The sequence below is a fragment of the Otolemur garnettii genome, unplaced genomic scaffold (genome assembly GCF_000181295.1).
Source record: "Otolemur garnettii isolate 467f Iridium unplaced genomic scaffold, OtoGar3 scaffold00042, whole genome shotgun sequence".
NCBI lineage: Eukaryota > Metazoa > Chordata > Mammalia > Primates > Galagidae > Otolemur > Otolemur garnettii.
Window position 1 is genome coordinate 5,085,241 of NW_003852437.1, and position 23,224 is coordinate 5,108,464.

At 40.2% G+C, this 23,224-nt stretch overlaps 1 protein-coding gene across 1 annotated transcript in view; it reads right to left on the reverse strand.

The window, feature by feature from the left end:
* Nucleotides 1–657: 657 nt before the first annotated feature.
* Nucleotides 658–23,224, reverse strand: part of ZC2HC1B (zinc finger C2HC-type containing 1B) — a 41,477-nt gene continuing 18,910 nt past the window's right edge. The window contains exons 5-8 of the mRNA XM_003790271.2: nucleotides 16,487–16,626; nucleotides 13,182–13,290; nucleotides 1,128–1,212; nucleotides 658–706 (exon numbers count right to left, since the gene is read on the reverse strand). Of these exons, the coding sequence (XP_003790319.1) occupies nucleotides 1,142–1,212; nucleotides 13,182–13,290; nucleotides 16,487–16,626 (320 nt within the window). The 3' untranslated portion in view covers nucleotides 658–706; nucleotides 1,128–1,141. The remainder of the gene's footprint in view (nucleotides 707–1,127; nucleotides 1,213–13,181; nucleotides 13,291–16,486; nucleotides 16,627–23,224) is intronic.

Below are 23,224 nucleotides of genomic sequence, written 5' to 3' on the forward strand. Positions count from 1 at the left end.
ATTTTCATAGCAAAACTAGTCTTTCATAGCTATTCTATAAAATGAAGCTAGTTACAACAAACAATCTTCTTAGTCCATAAATAACGCTAGTACTCCAAGGTACTAAAAGGTTCAAACGTCAAAGCAACAAGATCTTTAAAAAGCTACTAAAGGTCCAACTGAAAGAAAAAAAGCCTTTAAGTGAAACTTTTCTCACTCTGTCACCCAGGCTAGAGTGGCGTGGTGTCATGAGAGCTCACAGCAACCTCAAACTCTGGGCTCAAGCCATCCTCCTGCTTCAGACTCCCAAGTAGCTGGGACCACAGGCATCCACTATGCCCAGCTAATTTTTTCTATTTTTAGCAGAGATGGGGTCTCACTCTTGCTCAAGCTGATCTTGAACTCCTGAGCTCAGGCAATCCACCTACCTCAGCTTCCCAGAGTGCAAAGATTACAGGCGTGAGCCCCCGCACTGACCCAAGTGAATCTTTAAAGCAAGCATTATCACTACAGGTTGATGTATTGAAAGTTTTTTGTTCTTGTTTTTGTTTAATTTTGAAGGAAGTAAATAAGGAGAAAATTTGAAGCTAGTTTTACTTATTCTAAGCGAGGCCTCAAGAGGAATCACGGTGTAGAAACAGACATCACATCTACTGTCCCTTCCCTGGAGATGCCATTCATTCTCAAATATACAACTATCCAGGCTGATGAGTTTCAGGGAGCCAGTCTGAAAGCAGAAAGAAAAGGCATTTACTTTAGAACCTCGTGGTTTTGACATTGAGAATGTTTAAATAGGCCTCTTTAGATTTGTAATTGTTTTACAAACAGCTCACAGTCTCAGGGAATTATCATTTTGTGGGTAATGTGTTTGGAAAAAGGAACAAGGCAGTAGCCTTCCAGGTCAAAGTGAAGAATAATTCTCCCTTTCTATTAATCATGAATCAAAATCTTAATATCCTTTCGAACTACATGTTTAACAGGAGAATAAGTTTCAAGAACACACATTTCGTTAACCCAACTCAGGGTTTGCCAAAATTTCTCTTTGGTTTGCCTGCTGTGGACACATCACTCAAAGGTTTATTACGCGTATCTTGCACATTAGTTGATCAGCAACAACATCTGGATTAGAGGTTATTTTTCTCCCTTACCTGGCCTCTAGGAGTTAATCTTTTTTAGAAGATTTACTAAATCCTTGTCTGGGTTTTGCTCCAGAAGCAGGGTCCATAGCTAATCCTTTGCAAACACAAACAGATTTGTTATTATGTCAAAGTGGAACATTACCAAGACAAAAATGATTGTGAAATCCCCACATTGGATTCAAAACACTATCTTCCTTTTTGGGGGGGTGGGGCTGATGTAGTGACAGACAAACACCCACTCTCTGACCTGGGTCAAATAATAAGGAAAAAAGGGACTGTCTCAGGTGCCTTCTGGCCTCTGCTCCCAACCCTTCATTTACCCATAGGCTTTGGACGGCCACCTCAGGTGTCCTACCATGGATAACACGATGACTCTTAGCCTCCCTCCCCACTGCTACCTTGGGTTTCAAAATACACCATGACATTTTGCACCTTCTCAATTCTTCACAAGCTTTCGTTCAAAAAGGAGTTTTACAAGCCTTGTGGAAACCTTAGATACCTACCCTCCCTGGGTGACTGATAAGACAATGGTCTAGTTCTACAAACAGTACTCTTTCCTTGGTGCTCAGGGCACCATCAGGTATAGAGGAGTAGATGTTTATGGATTTGGGCATATTACACCACAGTCTAGTTTTGACTACATAGTATAGGATAGGATTTTCAGAGAAGTCCTTTTTTATAAAAATGAACAAGTCTTCTCTGTCCTAGATACTTCCTTTCTATTCAAGTGCCTTCTAAAGGGGCACTGATGAGGAAATTATGAATCAATCTACCAAAAGATAGAGGAATAGAAAGAGCTTTCAGTGTAAGTTTTACCCAAACATATACAGGTTTTACTTCTTCTAAAGCATCAACAACTGATACTTTGATACTCGTTAGATTTGCTACACAATTAAGTTAGGGAAAGAAGGAGGTGAGGGGTTGCATGGGTAAGATGCTTAAATTGATAAACATTTACTGGCTACAGAAATAAAAGCAGAGCCCACACCAACACAGCTGTATGAAGGCAATTCACTGCTGCACAAAGGAAATAATGTAGCTACAGAACGCAGAGCAATATTTTCATAGTGATTTTAGTGTCTTTTTAAAGGTACCCTAGAAGATGCTTGTTGGTAATACCTTCCCAGTAAATTAGTCACTCTTACACCAAAAGCCTGCCAGATGATTGCCACCGGGATATGTTTACTGACCAGGCCATACTATTATTTCCCATCTAAACATTAGAGTCTCTGTGGGAATGCAAGAAGAGCCAGGCGTTTTTCAAAAACAGTTTCCTAATGTATATTTATAGCTTTAATATTTATAATTTGGGGCCCAGTTTTCCAAAGCTATGGGAAAAGCTTTGCCACTTCCTATTAAGTTTCTTGTTCAAGTTCCTTAACCTCTCTGTACTTTCCTTGTCTATAAAACAGAGATATGAACAGTACGTTGACCTAGTCTATGGTGGAGATTAAATGAGTTCATAAATGAAGCACTTGGAAGAGTGCCCACTGTTAAGTGGGGGCTACTGTCCATGACAAGACACTTACTTAGTATAGCAAAAAAGTAGAAGCAGTTTACCTTCTCAACATCAGGAAAACAGCTAAATTTTTATTGCATTCCTGTGATATGATACTACATTTCAAAGAACTTCTTCTGAAGCAATAGAAAAAATACTCAAAATGTTCTAGTTGAAAAAAAATCAGGAGGTATAACCATACATAATGAATCTAACTTCAATAAAAGGGAGACAAGAAAGAATATGAACAGGAAAAAATTAGGAAAAAATATCAATGTTAATAGTAGTCATCCAAGGCAATGAAATTGTGAGTGATTTTTTGTTTTCTCCATTTTCCAATATCTTCTCTAATAAGCATGAATTTCTTACATAATTTTTAAAAATGCTATTTCTCAAAAGAAATTTTAGGCAGGCTAACTTAAAGTGTCTAGAAACTAAAAGCATAAAAACGACAGAGCCCAATAACAACAATTTTTAAAGACCCTCATAATCCATCCCACTTGAGGCCACCAGCACACAAGTGCACTCTCCAGGGCTCTGAGGATAAGTCTGCTCAGCCTCCAAGTGCCCACACATCCTATCCATGGCCCTGGGATCAGCCCTGTTTATTGTGACCAGCATCTGCAATGTCAATGCACTGAGGGACCTGAAGATAGCTCTATCCCAGACTTCTGCTAACACCACAGGCACCTGCATATATTTCATGAAGCCCAGAAGTTTGACCTACCACTGCTACTGCCATGGTCAACCCCATGCATGCCACCCCGAGGAGCTGCCCACCTAGCAGGCCACCATTGCCATAGCTGGCACCAAAGAAAGCCAAATGGGCCAGCTAACACTGATACCAAGGTACACTACCCAGGAGTTAAAGGAAAGACCTACTCACCCTGCTGCCACCAATACTAGGGCCTGAGGACCAGCCCAGCTAGCATCACCATCCCTACAAAAGGATCATCATAGCCTCCACTAACTATACCCTAAGGAACTCACAGATATCACTGACCCTGATTACAGCCAAGGAAATCAAACAGAGTCTATACTACTGCATGTGCCCAGAATCAAAGCTAAAGGATCTGAAGATCTCAGGATCTTGGGAGCAAGATGGCAGCCGAGTAATAGCTTCTTTGCAACTGAGATTGGGGAGAGAAGACTCCAGGCTTGTGGGCTCTACCCAGAAACATGCCTTTGAGGATGCAGGGAGGCAGTGGGAGACTTCTGGACCCCAGGAGGAGGACAAAAGCAGTGGAGAAGTGACAAATGGTTGTGTTTGTTATGAGGCTGTGGCAGCCCCCTGGCTGTAGCTATAGCAACAGTGAGATTGCAGATAGGGAAGACCTTCCCTGTGGGTTGTTTTCTTTTTTTGGACTTGAGCACTTGGTTGAGCTACCTTGGGAGATCTTGGATAAGTGTGCAAGTGACTTTGAGCAGTGTCCAGAGTCTGGGACTGAGCCACTGGGCTGGAAAAGAGCTTTCATCGTTCAGGGGCAGACAGCACGCAGCCATTGTAGGCTTCTGCAGGCTCCACTCTCAGGGTCCCAGAGCAAGGCTCATTCTGGGAGACCTTGGGCAAGTGATCTAGTGACTTTGAACAGGGCCCAGAGGCCAGGACTGAGACACCAAGGAAGAGCAGGGATTTCATTGTTCTGCAGTAGGAGCCTTGGCCCTCAGGGGTATAGCGTGAGGCCAGTTTGACATGCCTGATAAGCGGGTAGCCACTTCAGGAGAGATCCCAGAAACACATACTTTCCTGGTAAAGCCTCTGCTTAGCCAAGGGTCATGGTTTAAAGTGTCTTTTAAGTGGAATGAGAAGAAATTCAGGCACTCAATCCGGCAGGATTAGAGGGCAAAGTAATCAGCAGAGGCCTCTAGCCTCCAGTCTCCATGTATACTGTTGTATCAGCATTGTGAATAGCATCTCATACCCCAGAAGATCACCTATTGCCCAGGCAGTAGTCAGCAAAATATGTATATGTATATATATATATAGATAGATTTGTTTATGGTTTTGATTTTTTTCTTTCTTTTTTTTATTTCAACTTCCCCCCCCCAAGTTTTTCTTTTTCTTTTTTATTCATTTTTCTAGTGTAAATATAATTTTTCATTATTGCCTTCTTTAATAATAAGAACTTCATTTTTCTGCCCCATCATTTGTTTCATCCCCCAATTTTATCCTGTAAGGTTTTTTGTTTGTTTTTGTTTGCTTTATAGTATTTTTGTTTTACTTATCTATTTGATGGAGGTGGGGTACTGTGTCTGCTCAAGCTGGTAAAGAGCTGCATGCAGCCCTCAAAGGAACCACCCAACCCAGCACCCCTTAAAGGTTGGTGGGTTTTAAGGTGTGGGTCAAAGTACCCTATGCATACCTCTGTTACTCCTATCACCCTCTTTATGTGCCTCTTTTCTTTTTTCAACCTTCCCCTTTACTCACCCTCTTTCCTTTCTCTTTTCTCTTTTTAAAATCTTTTTTCCCTTCTTGCTCTTCAATCTTCTTATTCTTTTAGTCTTGTACCAAAAGGACACATCAACACCTTAGGTCAGAGGCACAGTAACTTAAAGAGCAAGAGGAAGTGAAAGGAAAACTAGGGCAAGGAAATAGACAAAAGAAAATACTCATTAGGAAGATACAGAAGAAAAATCCTGGCAACAAGGAAAGACAGACCAGAGAAACCCTCCCCACCCCAAGGGACTATGGGGTAGCTGCTGCAGAGGATTCCATCCAAAAAGAAATATTAGAAATGACAGAAGGGGAATTTAAAATATGGATGATAAAAACAATGAAGGAAATTGCTGAGAAAGTGGAAAATAACCAAAAGGAAATCCAAAACCAGAATCAAATAAGAGATGAATGATATGAAGAATATAGAAAGGATATTGCAGACCTAAAGGAATTGAAGCAGTCAATTAGGGAACTTAAAGATGCAGTAGAAAGTATTAGTAACAGATTAGACCATACAGAAGAAAGAATCTCAGATATAGAGGACAAAGTTCTTGAGCTAACTCAGAGACAGAGAAAAGAGAGAGAGAAAGCAGAACATTCACTGACAGAATTATGGGACTTCATGAAGTGTTCAAACATATGAGTTATAGGTATCCCAGAAGGGGAAGAAGAATGCCCCCAGAGGAATGGAAACCATACTGGAGAACATTACAAATGAAATTCTCACAAATATCACCAAAGATTCTGACAAACTCCTTTCAGAGGGATTTGGACCCCAGGTCATCTCAGCTCAAATTGAGCTTCTCCAAGACACATTGCGATGAACCTGTCCAAAGTGAAGACAAAATAAGTAAGTGTCAATTGACCTACTTGGGAAAATCCATCAGGGTCACTGAAGACTTCTCAAATAAAACTTTTCAAGCCAGAAGACAATGGTCATCTATCTTTAATCTACTTAAACAAAACAATTTCCAGCACAGAACTCTATATCCTGCTAAGATAAGCTTTAAGATTGATGGAGAAATCAAATATTTTACTGGTATGCAAACACTGAGAAAGTTTGCTACAACAAGATCAGCTCTACAGGAAGTACTTCAACCTGTTCTACACACTGACCATCACAATGGACCACCAGCAAAGTAAGTACCCAGAAACTAGTGGACAAAACCTAGCTTCCACAATGATGCAAAAGATAAAACTAAGCAATGGTCTTTCACAAAGTAAGATCACTAGAATGCCACCACACTTATCAATTCTCTCAATAAATGTTAATGGCTTGAATTCCTCACTGAAGAGGCAGAAGAAAGACAATGCAGAAGAAAGATTGGATTAAACACACACACACACACACACACGCCATTTATTTGCTGTCTTCAGGAAACACACCTAGCCTCAAAGACCAAATTAAAACTCAGAGTTAAGGGATGGAAGACAATTTTTTAGGCAAATAATTCAGAAGAAAAGAGGGGTTGAAATCTTCTTTTCAGATACAATTATATTTAAAGCAACTAAAGTAAAAAGACAATGATGGTCACTCCATACTGGTCAAGGGAAAAATATAACAAGAAGACATTTCAATTCAAAATATCTATGCACCTAACTTAAATGGTCCCAGATTCCTGAAATAGACCTTAATTAGTCTGAGCAATATGATATCCTATAACACTATAATAGCCGGGAACTTTAACACTCCTCTTACAGTGCTGGACAGATCCTCTAAACTGAAACTAAACAAAGATACAAGGAACTTAAATGTGACCCTAGAACAATTGTGCTTGATAGACATATACAGAATATTCCACCCCAAAGATGAATATACATTCTTCTCTTCAGCCCATGGAACATTCTGCAAAATTGATCATATCCTAAGACACAAAACAGAATCAAAAGAATTGAAATTTTACCTTGTATATTCTCAACCAAAAAGTTCAACCCCACACAAAGGCATGAAAATTAAACAACCTTATGCTGAATGACAGTTGGGTGCAGGAAGAGATAAAAGAGGAAATCATTAACTTCTTTGCGCATAACAACAATAAAGACACAAGCTACCAAAACTTGAGGGATACAGTAAAGTAGTCCTGAGAGGAAAATTTATCACTTTAGATGCCTACATCTGAAAAACAGAAAAAGAGCATCAACAAACTCATAAACCGTCTTATGGAATTGGAAAAAGAAGAACAATCTAAGTCTAAACCCAGAATAAGAATAAAAATATCCAAAATTAAATCAGAGATTAATGAAATTAAAAACAAGAGAATCATTCAGAAAATTAATAAAACAAGGAGTTGGTTTTTTGAAAAACTAAATAAAATAGATAAACCTTTGGCCAGACTAATTGGAAATAAAAAAGTAAAAGCTCTAGTAAATTCAATCAGAAATGATAAATAACAACAGATGCCACAGAGATACAAGAGATTATCTCTGAATACTACTATAAGAAACTATGCCCAGAAATTTCCCAATGTGAAGGAAATGGATCACATCTCTCCCTATTTGGGAGAAGAATGTTCTTCCATTTGTTAGTATTTCCTGCTATTTCTTTTTAAGAAATAAGAATCAACATAGTAAAAATATCTATTTGGAATCATACCCACTCCCTAGACTTAGCCAGGAAGAAATAGATCTCCTGAACAGACCAATTTCAAGCACTAAGATCAAAGAAACAATAAAAAAAAAAAAAAAAAAAACTCCCAACAACAACAACAAAATGCCCTGGTTCAGATGGCTTCACACCAGAATTCTATCAAACCTTCAAAGAAGAGCTTATTTTCATGCTACAGAAAATATTCCAAAAAAATTGAGGAGGAAGAAATCTTCCCCAACATGTTCTATGAAGCAAACACCCTGATATCAAAACTAGGGAAAGACCCATCTAAAAAGGAGAACTTCAGACCAGTTTCACTAATGAATATAGATGCAAAAATTTGTGACAAAATCCTGGCCAATAGATTACATAAAATCATAAAATTCTCCCCATAAAAGTCATACATCATGATCAAGTAGGTTTCATCCCAGGATGCAAAGCTGGTTTAACATATGCAAGTCCATAAATGTAATCTGCCACACCAACAGAAGCAAAAACAAAGACCATAGAATCCTTTCAATAGATGCAGAAAAAGCATTTGATAAAACCCAGCATCCTTTTCTCATTAGCACACTGAAGAGTATAGGTATACGTGGCACATTTCTTAAACTGATTGAATATGTCAAACCCACAGTTAATATTTTACTGAATGGAGTAAAACTGAAAGCTTTTCCTGTCCAAACTGAAACCAGACAAGGTTGTCCTCTATCACCATTACTATTCAACATAGTGCTGGAAGTTCTAGCCAATACAATCAGGCAGGCAAAAGAAATAAAGGGCATCCAAATGGGAGTAGAAGAGGTCAAACTCTTCCTCTTTGCTAATGATATGATCTTATACTTGGAGAACCCCAAAGATTCAACCACAAGACTCCTGGAAGTCATCAAAAAATACAGTAATGTCTCAGGATATAAAATCAATGTCCACAAATCAGTAGCCTTTGCATATGCCCCAAACAGCCAAGATGAGAGGCTAAATAAGGGCACAACTCCCTTCACCATAGCTTCAAAGAAAATGAAATACCTAGGAATATACCTAACAAAAGAAGTAAAGGAACTCTATAAAGAAAATTACAAAACTCTAAAAAAAGAAATGGCAGAAGATATTAACAAATGGAAGAACATACCATGCTCATGGCTGGGAAGAATCAACATTGTTAAAATGTCTATACTTCCCAAAGCAATCTACTAATTCAATGCCATCCCTATTAAAATACCAACATCATACTTTCAAGACTTGTAAAAAATGATTCTGCATTTTGTATGGAACCAGAAAAAAACCCGTATAGCTAAGGTAGTTCTTAGTAATAAAAACAAAGCCAGAGGCATCACTATACCAGATTTTAGGCTGCACTACAAAGCCACAGTGGTCAAGACAGCATGGTACTGGCACAAAAATAAAGACATAGACATTTGGAATCAAATAGAAAAAACCAGGAAATGAAACTAACGTCTTACAACTACCTCATTTTTGATAAACCAAACAAGAACATACCTTGGGGGAAAGACTCCCTATTTGATAAATGGTGCTGGGAGAACTGGATACCCACATGTAAAAGACTGCAACTGGACCCATACCTTTCTTCACTCACAAAAATTGATTCAAGATGGATAAAGGACTTGAATTTGAGGCAAGAAACAATAAAAATCCTCAAAGAAAGCATTGGAAAAACAATTGAAGATATCATCCTGGGGAAAGACTTTATGAAGAAGACTTCCGTGGCAATTGCAACAATAACAAAAATAAACAAATGGAACTTAAACTGAAAATCTTCTGTACAGCTAAGGAGACAACAACCAAAGCAAATAGATAACCTACACAATGGGAAAGAATATTTGCATATTTTGAATCAGACAAAAGCTTGATAACTAGGATCTATAGAGAACTCAGATTAATCCACATGAAAAAAGCCAACAATCCCATATATCAATGGGCAAGAGACATGAATAGAACCTTCTCTAAAGAAGATGGCGAATGGCTAACAAACATACGAAGAAATGCTCATCATCCCCAATTATTAGAGAAATGTAAATCAAAACCACTCTGGAATACCATCTAACCCCAGTGAGAATGGCCCACATAACAAAATCTTGCGTGGATGTGGAGAGAAAGGAACACTTTTACACTGCTGGTGGGACTGAAAACTAATACAACCTTTTTGGAAGGAAGTATGGAGAACCCTGAAAGAACTCAAGCTAGACCTCCCATTTGATCCTGCAATCCCATTACTGAGCATCTACCCAGGAGGAAAAAATCCTTCTATCATAAGGATACTTGCACTAGACTGTTTATTGCAGCTCAATTTATAATCGCCAAAATGTGGAAACAACCTAAATGCCCACTAACCCAGGAATGGATTAACAAGCTGTAGTATATGTACACCATGGAATACTATTCAGCCATTAAAAAAATGGAGACTTTACATCCTTTGTATTAACCTGGATGGACGTGGAACACATTATTCTTAGTAAACCATCACAAGGATGGAGAAGCATGAATCCTATTACTCAACTTTGATATGAGGACAATTAATGACAATTATGACACGGTGGGGGTGGGTGAAGGGGAGAGCAGAGAAAGAAAGAAGGAGGGAGGGGTGGGGGAAAGCAAGAACAGAGAGAAGGAAGGAGGGAGGAGGGTGGGGTCTTGGTGTGTGACACACCTTTTGGGAGCAAGACACAATCATAAGAGGAACTTTACCTAACAAATGCAATCAGTGTAACCCGGTTTCTTGTACCCTCAAATAAAAAAATATATATATAAAGAGAAACCAAAAGTTAGTTCTTTGAAATATCAACAAATTGCCAAAGCATTAATAGCTAGATAGACTTAACAAAGAAAAGAGAGAGAAGACTCAAATTACTAAAACCAGAAATAAAAGTGGAGGTATTTCTATCAATGTTACAGAAATAAAAAGAACTTTATGATAGTACTATGAACAGTTATATATGCCAACAGATTTGATCACCTAGATGAAATGAACAAATTCCTAAAAACATGAAACTTACAAAGACTAAATCATGAAGGAATAGAAAATCTGGATAGATTTATAACCCCTAAGGAGACTGAATCAGTAATCAAAAATCTCATGACAAAGAAAAGCCTTAGACTTAATGCCTTCACTGGTGAATTCTACCAAACATTTGAAGAACATCAATCCTCCTGAAACTTTACCAAAAAATCAAGGAAGATAAAATACTTCCTAATTCATTCTATAAGACCCAGCATTACCCTAGTATCAAAGACAATTTCACTATAAGAAAACTATAAACTATCAATCCCTTATAAACACTGATGCAAAAATCCTCAGTAGAATTATAGCAAACCTAATTCAGCAACATACTAAAAGGACTACACTATGACCAAGTAAGATTTATTGCTGGGATGCAAGGATGATTCACCATATGAAAATCAACTGATGTGCTATGCCAAATGAACAGAATAAAGGACAAAAACTACATTATCTCAATTGATGAAAAAAAAAAAGCATGTGACAAAATTCAACACCTTTTCATAATAAAAACTCAAAAAACTAAGAATAGAAGGAAAATACCTTGACATAATAAAAATCATATATAAAATAGTCACAGAGAACACCACACTCAATGTTGAAAGACTGAAAACCTTCCCTCTAAGATCAGGAACAAGGCCAGGGTGTTCATCTTCATCACTTCTATTCAACATAGTACTGGAAGTTTTAGCCAGAGCAATTGGGCAAGAAAAAGAAATATGTGGAAAATCCTAAAGTTTTCACACACACCCCTCATAAACTCAGTGAAGTAGCAGAATATAAAGTCGACACAAAAATCAGTTGGGTTTCTATTCTAAACACTAGGAATGAGCAACCTGAAAAGGAAATTACAAAAATAATTACATTTATGATAGTGTCAAAAAGTATAAAATACTTAAGCATTAACATAACCAATGAGCTGAAAGACTTGTACAATGAAAACTACAAAACATTGCTGAAAGAAATGAAAGATTACATAAATGGAAACATATACCACGTTCATGAATTTGAAAATTTAACTATTATAAAGATATCCATACTAACCAAAGCAATCTACAGATTCAGTGTAATCCCTTTCAAAATCCCAAAGAAGAAAAATACCAACAACAAAAATAGCCAGGCACTGTGGCAGATGCCTATATTCCCTGCTACTTGGGAGGCTGAGGCAAGAGACTTGCTTAGGCCCAGGAGTTTGAGGTTGCTGTGAGCTGTGATGCCACAGCACTCTACTGAGGGTGATGTAGTGAGTCTCTGTCTCAAAAAAAAAAAAGAAGAAAGAAAGAAAAAGAAGACATAAGAGTAAAATTCTGTCTTAGATATAACACCAAAGGCACAGGCAACCAAAGAAAAAATTCACAAATAAGACTTCATGAGAATTTTCAAACTCTGTGAACCAATTTAGTCTACCAATAGAGTAAAAAGGCAACTAATCAGTTTGTAAATTGTATTTTGATAAGGGATTAATTTCCAGAACTTACACAGAATTCCTAAAGTCAACAACAAAATGACCAATTAAAAAATGCGCAGAGGACTTAAATAGACATTTCTCCAGAGAAGATACACAAATGGCCAATAAGCACTTGAAAAGATACTTAAATCACTATTTCTCAGAGAAATTCAAATCAAAACCACAATGAGATACCCCCTTACACACAGTAGGATGACTATTAACCTCCAGAACTGTAATGGTAGTTATGCGTTGCTGCTACTTTGAAGAAAGAGCAGCCAGCCCTTTGTATGTACAGGTTCTGCATCTGTGAATTCAACCAACCACAGAATTAAAATATTAAAAAATAAAAATAATTCAAATTAAAAAAACCAGTATAACAGTTACTTACATATCATTTACATTGTATTAGGTATTATAAGTCATCTAGAGATGATTTAAAGTCTGTGGAAGGACACACATAGGTTATATGGAAACATGACACCATCTTATATCAGGGACTTGAGCATCTTTGGATTTTGGTGTCCTCAGGGATCCTGGGACCAATCCTCTGTCGATACTGAGGGATGAATGTAAAGATAGTCCCTGGCTTAGAATGATTTGACCTATGATTTTCATCTTTGTGATGGGTTTATTGGTGGTGGTAAATGTATTTTCAACTTACAATATTTTCTACTTAGGATGGGCTTACAGAGATGTGGTCTCATTATAAATTAAGGATCTCCTGCATTTATTTCTAGAAAGGAAACACTGGCCTTATTTTCAACACAATACCTGACATGTGGTCTTCTCCTTCCTATTCTCAATCTCTTGTCAATTTTACTAGATTGGAGAACAATGCTTCTAGACTGCTGTGATCAGATTTGACTTTGTATATTGTTGAAGTTGTGTAATCCTGATAAATGAAGAAGTATTCCCTCTTGGCAAATAAGTTTTAACCTCAAACAAACCCACATATCTTTGTATCCAAAAGCAACAGTGAATGTCATAGCTTTTGCCAACTACAAGTGGGTCCCAAAGCCAAGAGTGACCCCTCCTAACTCAAACCCATTGTTTGAGAATTGAAATGCCTGCTCAGATTCACCTGACTTGGTTGGGCTCTCATTCGTGGTCTCCAGGGCTCTGTTCTGCAGCAAAGTTCCCACGGCACTGGTAAAAGTTGGATCTTTTTTGGGATTCATCTGCGCCTTACCCTACAGAGAAAGAGAGAGAGACACAGAGAGAGGTATAGTTCTGTCATCCCAGGTACTATGCAGGGGAGGTAAAGCCATTTCCACTGAACCAGCAGCAGATCAGAGTCATCTGCAGGAATTCCCAGAAGGAGGGGACAAACATGCATCCTGAACCCCAGATTCCTGTCTGCCCTGCTGTTGCTCAAAGCCGTATCTGGGTTTTGGAATTTTCATTCCATCATCAAACCCTAGCAGTTGGTAGTGGTATGTTTATCCTATAAGATTAGTTCTTTGTAGACATAGGAATCACTTAATGTCAATAAGGACATAGTTATAGAACATTTTATTTTTTCATTATACTTAAAGATAATTTTGTTCTTTAACATGAACAGGGGAGAAAAAACCCTGAGATTGGCAGGCAGCAAATGTTTTCAGCATGAAATTCCAACAGCCCTATGCCACCCCCCTCACTACACAGCAGCAGCAGCAGCAGAATAGTTATATTCAAACAAAATAAGGACTGAAAGCCTTCTACAGCCTTTTTATTTTTTCACCTCGCTACTGATTGATTTCACCTCCAGTGCCACGGAAACGACAGTGTCAAGATAAGCTGTTACTCCAAGTGAGAACTCTTGCTTGGGCAAGGATGGCTGGGAGAAGGCCACGCGCAGCTCATCCTCATCCAAACAAAGAGAGCTATTTTTAGAGGCTCATATTGGTCTCTTTTGGTTAAGGGTATGACACATTTTTAAAGTTGATTATGTTTAAAATAGAAACACATTTCGGCTGTGCCATTCACAGCTCTCCAGAACTGAAACAACCCCTCCCTTCTCGTCCCATTTCTGAATAAGCTTCACTAGTAGGCACAGCCCCAAAGGGGTGAAGCTGGCACCAGGGAAACAAACACTGCCGCTCAGACACCCTCTACAGTGAGTGAAGGAACTCAGAGAGCAAGCGATTTTTCTTCTGTGTTCCCAGTCACCACTTAGCTCTGGAAAACAAGAGGAGGAACGGGGCCAAGTCACTGGTTACACTCGGGACAGCCAGCTGGCCTTCTTCAGGAATAAGAAAGCACTTCCGTTTGCTGCTTCCCTGCGCTCTCTGTGGCCCCACGAATGCCGACTGACACGGTGGGCTGGGGAGAAGAACTTCGCAGAAATGTGACTTGTCCTCTCCTGCTTTATAAAGTGTAGGTGATTGATGCTCAGAAACTTTTCCAAAATTCGGGTGAATTCAAGGCCAAAGCAGTCATATCCCTCCAGAGCTGTGGTGCCAGTCCCACTAAGGGGAAAAGGCTTGTAAGAGAGGGCAGGGTAACGAACGGGGAGAGGCGAAGGGCAGAGAAAGCCCTACGGGCAAGACACTTACTGGGAGCCTTCCCAACAACTCAGCAAGGCAGACGGAATGAACCTTGTTTTACAGATTAAAGCCAGTCTCAAAGAATTCAAGTAACTAAGCAACTTTACCTACAGATAATAAAGTCTAGAACTGAAATTCAAACTCTGACTACTGACTACAGATCCTGGCTCTTTCTGCATTGCTATCTCAGATGTGAAGCTTGAATCTCCAAAACTGTATTTATCATAACCACTGCCCCTCAATACATACATGATCGCTGCCCTCCTGTGTTCCTTTACCTGGAGTTTCTACCTGCTTGAGCTCTGGAGCGGAAAACCTCACTGTTGACCCCATCCCCTTTTTTACCCCACGTCCAATCATTTTCTCGGTCTCATCAATTATCTCTTAAACTCTCTCTCCCCCACGCACCCCATAGTCTTCCTACTCCAGATTCTCATTCCTTCTCTGTTGCTGTGGCTCCTACTGGTCTCTCACCAATCCATCTTGAGCAGTAATTGCAAGGGTGACCTTTCTAAAAAGCCACTTCCATGTTACTCCAGTCACCACTGTTAAACCGATTAATCTATAGGATGTTGACACATGAGGCCAAGAAGAGACAATTGGACAGAACAGCCAAGACAGTCAACCAACAGAAGAGAAGGAAAGGGCACAGCAGGGGGAAAACACAGGGTGGCCAGGTGGAAGGGGGACTGCTTAGATTTTAGGGCATCTACCCAACCACCTTCTCTTTTCCACCTCTCTGAACTGGCTTGAGTTAAAGCCCTTCTAAGGTGGCTCTCATCTTGCTATCCCTTTCATGCTTCTATAGGCAGGCTGTGCTTTGGCTTCACAGGTTGGGTCTAAGGCCACAAGCTGGACATTTTGTGCATCAAATCCTTCCCAACTCCAGGTCCAGGCTGATGACCCCATTTTGATATTTACAGGGAGAATGTTTGCTTGCCTCTGAAGACTTCCAGGAATCATGGCACCAGACAGATATCAGCCACACCACCTCACATTATACTGTGGCCAAGTTCCCATCATTCTCTGAGTTCAACAGGACTTATCACCATGTCTGGTACACAGTAGATAGACGATAATTCCCTCAGTTCTTTAATGTATGTGGGGACAGGGCTCAGGATCCATAGTCTGCATGATACAGTGTTATTGGAAAGGGTCTTAGTCCACTAGATACCGGATTAACAGAGAACTTTCAAAAACATGTTGTGTACTCTTAAAGTATTCAGACCAACTTAATCTTATCTTGGTGTCTGAGCCATGTTTGTGAAACTAAGAATTTTTATGCAATACTGTAAGTGATGTCCTGGGAACCATGGTGTGTGCAGAGCCGTTTGCTGGCTCCAGTTCTGTGTCATAAATGCATTGGCTTCCACCAGGTTGTCATTTTACCTGTTTGTACCTATTTGTAACAGCTGCTTCTGCTCATCCACATACCCCCTTAATTTACTGACTCTGTGGCTTTAAATATAGGTCTGAAGACCCCAGACAAAGCAAAACACACAGCTTGTAGGGGAGTTTCACCTCAGAGTCACAATTCTTTTCTGAGTGGTTAAGGCTGATAACCATGGATGAATTACCAGAGTTTTGCCCTAATGTTACAGAAACACAATTTACCTATTCCAGCCCTCATCTGAAGAAGCTTCAAACATGTTAGCAATATTTTTTTTCTGCAACATCCAAAGGATGCTCTTCATTGGAAATCATCTCTCCCCAAAGAAGTTGACTTCCATGGCAACGAGTGACAGTGATAGATCCTTCTACTTCCTGGGATGGGTAGTTGAAGTGGTCTACCAAATTCTACCTGCTTGCCCCAAGCGTTCAAGGACACAAGAGCCAGTAATGGTGAGTGATTAATTACCTGGGCTCTGGATGCCAATTTAGCTGCTGTCTGGGCTGGATCAAAGACTCGGCGAGAAGACTGATCCTTGCAGAAATTAATATGTCGCTGGGCTGCGGTTTCATTAAATCTCCTCATACAATATGGACACTGAATATAATCTGAATGTAACGAGAACAACACAGGACAATTAACATTTCATAAATGTATGAAATGAACTAAATAGGACATGAATTCTGATACAACATGAGAGAATGAGGTCCCAAACTCCAGTTTGAGATGGTTGATTCCAGAGGAGGATACAAGCAAGGGCTGAAATAAAGGATGTGGCAAGGGACAAAATGTACTACCTAGGCACTCATTTCGGGTAGGAGTGTGCCCTTAGAATGTTCACGTGGTATACATTTTTAAAAAATAGATTATACTTTGAAGCTTTCTAATTAAGTGAGTTATTTAGTATATCCTTACATAAAGTAGTCCTAGTAATCCTAGATGGTACAAAAGGACGTAGAAGATCTAAAAGCCCAGGCTATGGTACCAGGTGGGACAGGAGGTCATACAGAAGTTATGACATTATGAGGGAGAGAAGATTTTTTTTCCCTTTACTACTGTATTTTGCCATGTATAATGCACACTCACATTTCTGGTCTAAAACTTTCAGGAAAAAAAATCCCATTTTAGTTTTTTTTTGGAGACGGAGCCTCAAGCTATCCCCCTGGGTAGAGTGCCATGGCATCATGCTCACAGCAACCTCCAACTCCTGGGCTCAAGCGAGTCTCCTGCCTCAGCCTCCCAAGTAGCTGGGACTACAGGCGCCTGCCACAGTGCCCGGCCATTTTTTGGTTGCAGCCATCATTGTTGTTTGGCGGGCCCGGGCTGGGGATTTGAAACTGTCACCTTAGGTGTATGTGGCTGGCGCCTTAGCTGCTTGAGCCACAGGCACCGAGCCCCATTTTAGTTTTTTAAAGAAGAGTGGAAGTGGCCATGCAGTGGTGCCTCCTTCTCTCAGATGGGCACGAGGTGTGGAGAAGAGCTGGGAGTGACCAGGCAGCTGGTAAGAGTGGTCTGGCTGGCCTGAGCACCGACATTTCAAACACAACTGTCCCTCCCAAGCCCACTCTCATCCTCACATCCTCTCATTTCCCATTCCCATCCGTGTCCACTGAGAACCCTGGAGGGCTTATTTCCTAGGAGGCTGGCATGAGGGGACAGGACTGGCTCTTCCTGCGTGGGACTCCTGACAGCAGAGCCCTGGGCTGTCCTTTCTCTCTCGCAGCCAGCCCCATTCTGAGGCCCCGGAACATCACCCCGAGGAGGAGCCCTCCTTGCTGACAGCCCAGTAAAGGCTCTGCATTCACATTTCTGTTTAGTGACTAGACTGTGACCTCCTTGAACTATCCAGACCTTGGTCACTCAGTAACACCACAGTAAATGACACCAGTTTTTCCCAAACTTGCAAATCCTACAAATCACTTGAGGGACTGGTTAAAATGAGACTCCTGAAAAAAAAAAATGAGACTCCTGAATCCACCCAAATACACTGAATCAACTCTCCAGGAAAAAGAACTCAGTATCTGTTCCATTAACAAGCATCCTAAATGGTTCTTCCCACTGGCAAGTTTAGGAGACAATACCAACTCCACAGCTTAGGGGTTCAGATAAATCATTGGCTCAAAATTACCATCTGTGGGCTCAGGTACCGCTGATACATTCATTCACCCCAGATACCTATGCAGACAGAAACTTTATAGAGTCTGAGACCCAAGGTCCCAACAGTGGGCTACTAGCAAAGTTGGATCTCAGAACCTAGATCTCTCAGACCCAATTCAGAAATCTTCTTCCCCAGCAGGATGGGGCCCATGTGCATGAGATGAGGCAGCACAGGAGTGCAGGGATCGACCACTAGGAGAACAGGCCCCTACACCAGCTTCCAGGGAAATAAGCCCACAAGGGTTCTCAGCAGAGTGGCTGTGGCCATGGTGATGAGGGCGGAGTGGACAGTTAGGGGAGGCCAGGTGCTCAGGTAGTCTGGACCACTCTCACCTGCCATCTGGGCCCACTCCTGGCTTCTCCATAGTGGCCAGCTCTATACCTTGTGCTACCACTGTGTAGCCACTTCCTCCTTCCTTGTGCCAAGATCCCCATGCTAACTGTCGCATCACCACTTCCAAGAGGGTGATAGCGGCATGGGCTGGAGGCTCCTGCAGCTGTGGGGCCTGTCCCATGAGGGGGAAGCTGGGGAGGGGGGTAGTGGGAAGGGGGTATGATTACTGTATTTCAGGGTATTTTGCATATTGATATTGTTACTGCTTTCCAGAGTAACACTTTTAATGCATAAACATAAATAAAAGAATTAAAAACATTCATACAGACGTGGAATTAGTACTAGCCATGTATAAAATGCATCCTTCTATTTCCCTCAAAAATTTGGGCAAAAAAGTGTGCATTATATGCAGCAAAATATGGTCAGGAGGCAAACAATATATTCAAGACAGAGACAATAACAGTTTGGTGGGATCAAAAGTGGAAAAGAAAAAGAAGGAGGGAGATAGGAAAGTGGTCACAGAAACAGCTTTGGCTTCCATGGATATGACGGCCCAGGCAGCTCCTGCAGCCCAGGTCTTCTGCGGTTCTGTATGATGCCTTATTCATCTGCATTTGACTTTCTTTTTGCAATTACCAGATATAACAGGCCAGTGAGAGAACTGGGAAATGGGGAAAATCCAAGATCTTCTTGGAAAGTGGAGCTGCTCATAGGAAAGCTAGGTTGGAGCCTACCCCTCGAAGGCGAGCAGGGATAGGGGTCTGCGTGCTTTGTTTTAGGCTCCTTTAGTGGATAACATAAAAAAATTACTTTCCCCCCAGGGAGGGTTGGAGACTGCATGGTAGTAAACTCGCTATCTGAGTCCGTGTTAGTGTATAGTCAAAAGACCTTCACATGTGGATGGATATTTGATGTCGTGATATCTTCAAAGTGTAGACACTTTTGTAAACCATCTTTTTAAGCAGTGTGGGAAGTTTTCTACTTGAACAAATCATTTCCTAGAGGGAATACTCCTCAAATATAAGAATTGTAAGCACTTAGAAATCACCTAGTACCTCTATTCCTTTATTTCTCGATCTGGAAAGCAGTTCTTAATTGTTGATATAATACTTATGGAACACCTACTTGGTGGCAGGCACTGTTTTATAACTGGGACACCACATTTCTGAAATCAAGGAGTAAGCAATTCTAGTACAGAAATAAAAAAATTTCACATGGTAATAAATACTTGGAAAAAAGATAAAACAGGGCAGGATTGGGAAACGATGAAGAGCCTAGCTCTGGAGCCTGCCTGTCTGGTTTCTGGCCAGAGTTCTTCAGTTGCTATCTGTGTGAACTTGGGCAAGTTACTCAACCTCCTTAAGCTCCCATTCCCTCAGTGCCTACATATCGCCTATTTCATCAGGTTGTTGTGAAAGTTAACGACGATAATCCACACAAGGGTTTGGCACAGTGTGGGTGGGGTGGGACATACTGGATGTTTTTAAAATGCTAGCAATTGCTACAAGGAAACAGGTCCAGCAAGGTCACGTTTCCAACTATCAAACAAGAGGGAAACTGCTTAGAAAAAACTAGAATGTGAAGTGTCATTCAGAACTCACAATGGGGTAGAAAAGCCACATGGAACATGGCTCTCGGCTTGCTGGTGATTTCTTCGGTTAACACTGACGCTAGAAAATCGAGTCTTGCAGCAGAACTGCGACTACCATAAACCCCACTCACGTAAAGCCAAAACAACCACTGCGGCAATGCTGAGTTAGCTCCTCACCCCTCTGGTTCATTTGTTCACTGTCACCCTCCTGGTGTTGTGCATTACCCGCCACTGCAGAGACAACAAAGTTGATCTTCCTGCCAACACAAATCTCAGAGATGACTGGGCAAAGAGACAATTATGACTCGGTGGGATAAACTGGGAAGGGGAAGCACTGGGACCTCTGGCAGCCCATGTGAGAAACAGGAAGCTCCACAGAGGGGTAAAGGGCAGACAGGAGAGGGTCCCGTAGCTGAACGTGCATCCAGGTTGCTGGCTGTCCTTAGGTTGAACTTCAAATGCTCTGGGAATGGAAAAGGTATTTTTCTGCAACAATAATCTGAACACAGCGTGACCAGAGCCACCTGTTCCACTCTCTTCTCAATCTGAGTCACCTTTCTTGCATAAACGTCACTGTCCAATTTATTTCAATAAATAGTCATTTTATTTATTTATTTTTCATTTATTTTAGAGATGGCGATCTTGCTCTGTTTCCCAGGCTAGAATGCAGAGGCATGACTCCAGGTCACTGCAGCTTTAAACTGCTGGCATCAAACAATCCTCTCATCTCAGCCTCCTAAGTAGCTGGGATTACAGGCAAGAGCCACCAGGCCTGGCTTGATAATGATTTTATAAGTCAGAGTACAGACGGATTTTTATGAGAAATATGGTGGCCAGATCTCGTAAAATGTAAAGTAGAAAAACAAGCATCATTTCAAAATGCAAACACCACGTACAGTGCCCATGTCTACATAGCCACATAAAATGGTAACGGAATGTCCCAGGCAGCACAGAATAATCCCAATTATAAATATTCTACCTCACTGTCCCCATAAACTGTCACAACATCCTGGAAATTTGAATTGTTGGCAGAGTTGGTTAAGTCACTAAGAAGTAGAATAAATATATGCGTGTCATGAAAATGGGGAATCATGCTGAGAAAGAAAAAAGGAAATTACTCGCAAACTCACGCATACGAGGCCACTGCATATGTAACTCTAGTTATGTGTGTATAAATTTTCTAGTACTTAAGGCCGAGAATACTGGGCAAGTATGAAATCCCTGCACAATCAAAATAATCCAATTGTGATAAAAATGTGCTATTGCATATAATCACTTTGCTTGCCGCATAAAATCATAGTTAAGGCTACAGAATTTAATTATGAAACTGTATTAGCATAAATAGGGAAAGGAAAGAAAAATAAATTGCACATTTGATGAGGCCTTGCAAAGGGAATTTTTTTTTTTTTTTTTTTTAGAGAAACAATAATCCCCACATTTTAGATCCAAGTCACATTTTAGATCCAAGTTGGGTCTAAAACGTGAGAGAAATTCACACAGCAGGACATCCGACATGGTTTCACTTATTCAATTAGAGAGCCATAAGGCAGCCATCAACCCTGTAGCTTCTGATCTTAAAATGAATGTATTTCTCATAAAAGATGTTTTTTGTTACATGAAGCTGGTTGCCAAAGTACTTGCATATTACTAAAAGCACAGCCATAGAGCTTTCTACCGAACATTTGAAGACAACACATTATTTTAAGCTACATTTTCATTAGGACCCAGCAAAAGTCTAGCAGTCATAAAAATTATTTTCTGGTATAGAAGTTCAGATGGTTTATTTTTCACGTGACTTTTCTAGGATGACGACACTGTGGGTTTCTGTCTTTGTACTGTTTTAAATGAACTTTTTTAAAGGACTAATTTACACGTAATTAAATGCTCCTACGTTACACACATGGTTCAATGAGTTTTTACAAATGTATACATTTGTTTAACCACCCCAGTTAAAATAGAGAACACTTTCATCACTCCAAAGAGTTCCCTCATGCCCCCATTCACTCAATATTCCCCCAAACCCAGTCTTAGGCAACCAGCAATCCATTTTCCTGTAACTATGGGGAAGGTTTGTCTGTCTTATAATTTCATTTAATAGAATATCTACGTTGCTGTAATGTACTTCCTTTTTACTGCTGAGCACGGCTCCATTGTGTAAATATTCCACGGTTTGTTTATCCATTCACTTGTTGATGGACATTTTCAATTGTTTACAGTTTATGCCATTTGAATAAAGTTATGAACATTCGTTAAGTCTTTTTTGTGGACACATTTTCATTTTTTTTTTTTTGTATAAATACTTAGAAATGTAATTGCTATACAGGTTAATTGAGATGATCCTAGTACAAAGCGGTTGTACTATTTTATGCTTCTGTTACCAGGGTACCAGACTTCCAGCCGCTCCATATCCTAGCAAACAATTGTATTGTCTTTAATTTTAGCCACTCAAGTGGTTGTGTAGTGATATCACATTGTGGTTTTAATTTGCAGTTCCCTGATGACAATGATGTTGAGTATCTTTTCATGTGCTACTGGCTATTATTTTAGGGTGTGTCGGTTCAAGTACATCCCTCATCCTTTTCTGACTGGGTTGTCTCCTCATTGCTGAGTTCAAGAGCTCTTTATATATTTTTGATGTAGGTCATTTGACAGATATGGGTGTAGTAAATATTCTTTCCCAGCTCGTAGCTTGCCCTTCCATTCTCTCTTAATGTTGTCTCTCGACACTGAAATTTTTAATTTTGATGAAGCCTAATTTACCAATTCTTTTACTTTATTTTTATTTTTATTTTTGTAAGACAAGGTCTTGGTATGTCACACAGGCTGGAGCAAAATAGCATGATCACTATAGCCTCAAACTCCTGAGTGAAGCTATCTTTTTTGCCTCTGCCTTCTAAGTAGTTAGGACTATAAGCATGCACACCTAGCTAATTTTTCTAAATTATTCTTTTTTTTTTGAAGACAGAGCCTCATTTTGTCACCTTCAGTAGAGTGCCTTGAGGTTAGCTTATAGCAACCTCTAACTCTTGGGCTCAAACTAATTCTGTTGCTTTAGCCTCCCTAGTCATTGGGACTACCGACGCCCGCGATGATACCTGGCTATTTTTAGAGACAGGGTCTTGCA